The sequence below is a fragment of the Octopus bimaculoides genome, chromosome 26 (genome assembly GCF_001194135.2).
Source record: "Octopus bimaculoides isolate UCB-OBI-ISO-001 chromosome 26, ASM119413v2, whole genome shotgun sequence".
NCBI lineage: Eukaryota > Metazoa > Mollusca > Cephalopoda > Octopoda > Octopodidae > Octopus > Octopus bimaculoides.
In genome coordinates, this window is record NC_069006.1 from 16545160 (window position 1) to 16550414 (window position 5255).

At 35.1% G+C, this 5255-nt stretch overlaps 1 protein-coding gene across 1 annotated transcript in view; it reads right to left on the bottom strand.

The window, feature by feature from the left end:
- The window catches only part of LOC128250893 (unconventional myosin-XVIIIa-like), a 17727-nt gene extending 14222 nt beyond the window's left edge, over positions 1–3505 (bottom strand). The window contains exons 1-2 of the mRNA XM_052976921.1: positions 3407–3505; positions 700–810 (exon numbers count right to left, since the gene is read on the bottom strand). Coding sequence (XP_052832881.1) covers positions 700–810; positions 3407–3505 — 210 coding nt within the window. The remainder of the gene's footprint in view (positions 1–699; positions 811–3406) is intronic.
- Between the last annotated feature and the right edge of the window lie 1750 nt (positions 3506–5255).

Sequence of the window (5255 nt, forward strand, 5' to 3'; positions counted from 1 at the left end):
AATAATAATAGCAATAATAATAATAATAATAATAATAATAATAGCAGCAATAATAATAATAATAATAATAATAATAATAATAATAATAATAATAATAGCAGCAATAATAATAATAATAATAATAGCAATAATAATAATAATAATTTACATTAAATAACAACAACAACAACATTGGTTAATAACCACTAATCTTTTTTCGTTGGGGTGTATGGAACAGTCAATTAAATTGATTCTCAATAATCTATAATGAGTTCTCAGGAAGATAAAAACTAAAGCTGACTTTGATGGGATTTGAAGTGAGGATGTAAAGGGACATGAGTAAATACTGCACAGTATTTAGACCGAGATGCTCTACCAATTCTGTCGTGTACAGTTCTAGTAGACAGCATAAAAAAATAATTGCTTATGATTTAGGCACAAGACCAGCAGCTTTGGAGCTGAGGATTAGTTAATACCATGAAGCCCAGTAATTGACTGATTATTTTATTGGCCCCACAAGGGATGAAAAGCAAAGTTGATGTCAGTGGGATTTGAACTTAGGATGTAAAGAGCTGAAACAAAATGCCACAAGGTATTTTTTTCCAATGCTTTAACAATTCTGCCAATCCATTATCCTAAGCAATATAAATAATAAACAGAAAAATAGATATACACACACATAATCAAACACACACACAGCAGAGAGATAAAATATCTTGCCTTTTTTTGTGTAGAATACCTCAGCTCTTCCAGATCCTCATCCTTCTCCTCTATCTCTTTCATATGTTGCTGACGGAGATTCTGTAAATTCATCTCCAGACGTAGCTTAGTCTGTAAATATATTTTAAAATAAATGGCAAAACAAGTCAGTGATGTGTAACAGATAGATCGGTCAGTGATATGAGATAGAGACTAGTTTGTAATATGTCGTACATAGACTGCTTGTGGCAGTGTCACAGACACTAACTATACTATTGTGGATAAGCAGAGGTTTACATTGTTACATTGTTAGGCAAAGTACAACACTGTAACACTCCTGCCCACCAACACACACACACACACACACACACACACACACACACACATAAAATAGAAATGTAGAACAATGATGACAACAATTATTATGAAGAAATATCTTCTACTGTGTTATTCAACCAGCCAGAATTAGCAACCACATCTCGCATCAAATCACAGACAACCATTCTAAAAGATGAAAGATACATTGAGCAATATAGTCTGTGATGAGAAGAAATGATAGGGATGGTCATAGTCTAGACCAGGGGTTTTCAAACTTTTTGACTTGCAGACCCCTTTATATTTCAGGCTTTACCTTAGGGACCCCCTTATAAATGCTTATGAAATTTATACATAAATATTTGCTTAAAATAACATATATTTTTACATTTATTTATTTAACAGTATTTAGGTTTATTGTCAATTAAAAGATTTCGATTAAAAAACATATATAAAATCAAATTGCCCATAAAAAGTATTTGCTGTCTACGGACCCCCTGTCTTGTCCACCGTATAAAAAAGTTTCCCCACTCCTGATTTAAAAGTTAAGTTATTTCTTGGAGAAAATTATATTTTTTTAATTATTATTTACAAATGACATTGTTAGTGGGACGCAAAGTTCAAAAATCAAATTTGCTTTTCTCAAGATGCAGTTCCAGAGCCTTTATGGATTAAACTTACATACATAACTATATACACTCGCATTTATATCGTAGATACACACACACACACATAAACATATTTGTGCGCGTGTATACATGCATGCATGTGTGTGACTATATACACATACATCCACATGCACCCACTGTGTGTATGTGCACAGAAAGTCATTTGAATATGTGATTTGGGGAGAGAGAGAGAGAGAGAGAAATTGCAGCATCATGTATTAATAGCCAGAAAGCTCTTGAGAAAGAATGTGTAAGTATGAATAGTATAAGTATGAATAGTAAATAAGTGAGTGTAAGAATGTAATGTAATGTGTGTGTGTGTGTGTGTGCTAACTTAAGTATTGTGAGTGTGTAAGTACCCACTGTGAGTGTGAGTGAGTGTCCAGCATAATGGTCAGTAAGTGGAGGCAGCTGTGTCATGTAATAGCCCAGTCATCAGTTCCAGCAGCTGTCCAAGACATTCTCTACATCTCAGATAATGAGACAGGCAGACGCTGTCCAGACAAAGGGGTCAGCTATTTTGGCCACTCACACTGACCTCACAAGGTCACAAGTTTTTTTGTTTCTTTTTTCTTTTTTTTTTTTTTGACTGGGACGCAGTTACAGTTAGACTATTGGATGGATTCTTCTGTGTACATGCATACGTGTGAAAAGATCCATCATTATCAACGTTTTAATGTCTAGTTTTTCCACGTTCGTATGGGTCAGCTGGTATTTGTTCTGTTTGACTTTCTAGGCATGCCCATGTGTGTTAGACACAAGGAGTTCAAAAAAAGTGCTCAAGGTGGTTGTTGGCACGATGGTTAATAATTTTGGTGGGTATTTAGTAAGTTATCAGATGTTGGCACTTCAGTGTATCTATGCCCAGGGAAGCATTCAGAGTATGGTACATGCCTGGCGGAGGGTATTTGCTTGGTTGCACAACTCTGAACAGATTCCAGGAGGTCGATGTCCTGAACAAGATAGGGGTTCAAGACTCTATATATATATATATTGTTACTATTATGCAAAAGTGTCCTAAGTCCAAAACATTGCTGTTTCAGAAAACAAGAAAATAGTTTCACCATTCTATAGCAAAACTGATGTACTACACTTTGACAATTTTTGATATCTTGGCATCTGAAGCAGCTGGAGATACAATAGTTTGACCAAAAGAACCAGTTATTGCAAGCAAAAATAAATATTGAAAAAAACACACACACACATAAATAAATATATATATGTGCGTGTGTATACATATATAAACAAATATATGCATACACACACACACACACAGACAACAGAGAGAGAGACATGTGCATCTGTAAATACACACAGGTTCACATATAAACATGTATCACCAAATCTGTTACTCAGAGTTTCACATTCCCGTTTGTCGGACAGTTTTGTTATAACAAAACTGTCCGACGAATGGGAATGTGAAACTCTGAGTAACAGTTTTTGTGATATTTCTGCTGCTTTTAAATAAAGTATATATATATATATATATATATATATATATATATATATATATATATATAAACTTTGAGTCACACATAGCTATATATACATATATAAATATATATATATATATATACACATATAAATATATATATACATTTTGAGTCACACACACATGCTATATATATAATAAAATAAATACACACATCATTCCCCAAGTATGTGTGTGTGCATGTATTTTAATCTTCATTTAATCAAGCAGCTACAAAGCTCAGGATAGCTGTGTAAACAAAAGGTAAACTTACCTGTTCTAACTGCTGTATCTGACCAGCTTGGTCATCAAGTTCCTCTTCCTGTTCAGCAACCTTCATAGATAGTTCATGTTTTGCTCTCTTTAATGCCATATACTGAAACAAAGAGAAACCAATATCATCAACTCCACAGACCACCATCATCACCACCAACACTATTGCTATCACCACCATCATCCCCAATGTCATTACTATTGCTGTCCCCACAACTATAGTTGTTCTCATCATATCATCACACACCATTCGTCACTACCCTCGTCTCCATCAGTAATTTAATGGTTGTTAACCCTTTAGCATTTAAACCGGCCATATATAGCCAAAAGTATTCTGCTTGTTTTATGTTCAAACTGGTCAGATCTAGTCTCTCACACCAACCCTACAATATTGTTTTAAAAATTAACAGCTACCTCATCAAAATCTCATAGCTACAAGATAATGTATGATCAGTTCAAAACAACGTGGAGAAAAAAAGCATTAATTATGGCAGAATAACGCAAACACTAAAGGGTTAAATACCATTTATGACCAGAACAATCCATAGTAAAGTGTCACTACTGGTGTGGAGAGATGATGTGTGGGCAAAGTTAAGTGGCATTATTGATAAAGAAAGTAAGTCTGCGTAAAATGATGTGCCAACATGAATGTGGGGAGTCACAGTTTGGGTAAGGAGTCAGCATCATTGTGGAAAGACAAACAGTCTTGAGAAAAAAAAAAGGGAAGGGTTCATATGAAGGGGTGCTGAAAAGTTCCTGGCTTTAAGGGTATTGTAAAAGGCTTGGTTGGAGGTCCAACGTTACAAGTTCTTTTATAGGGTTTACTCAGAAAAAAACTGAAGGGCTGCTACAATAGGTGTATGAATCTGAGAGGGGAATATGTTCAATAAAATCATAATTAAGTGAACCTCCTGTATTTTCTTTTACCCAAAGCCAGGAACTTTCCAGCAGTGCCTCATAGAGACATGGAGAGAAAACTGGATCAAGGTAGTGGTGGGCATGGATGAGAAAGAGACAAGTGATGAGGTGGAAAGGCTGTCACAAACTGCAGAGATTATAAACAAACAAAGCCTGACAGTAGAGGAAAGAAATGGCAGGATCAACTGACAAAGAATTACATCTGGAATGGAGACACAAGAAAGTGGACACTAGTGATAAGTAAACTGTCTCATTTTAAACTCTTTTTCATAGCGAACGGAAGCTAATTGATCTGTAGTCTGAGACATAACTGTTTGTTTCCACAACTCTCTGTCTGTTCCCTTTACTCACTCACCGAACTCCCTTTCCTTGTCTTTTCTTCAATTCATAATCATTTCTAATCAGATATTTAAATGGTACCTACATCAAATATATTAACACAGACTTCATGTAACAACTTGCCGAGAGTTTTAATTTAAACATGAATACTTTATTACAGGGAGTCTCAGGTGGCTTGGTGTTAAAAGGGTTAAGGTTTAACAGAATTTTTATGAATATTCCATACAAGATGGTTTTTTTAAAATTTCTGCCCTTAACTCACACGTATTAAAAGAAGTAACAAATAATTATCCCTGTTGCTGGTCAGAACTCAAGACAATAGGCATCAGCCACACATCTATCAAAGAATACCATCTATTAATATTCCGTGGAAAGTAAAGCAACAGGGAGATGTATAGAAGCAGATGTTTGTGAGTCGGGTGACCTACTACGTGTTAGTGGGGGAGCTGGTGGATGCAGATAGGGGTCTGTTACAATAGTTGGACATGCTTGTTCACCCTCACTAATTAGCGGCTTTGAAAGTAAAGTTATTATTTTACAGTGAGAGTAAATATGTTGTTTCCACACAAATGCAATTGATTAATTTTTCAGCT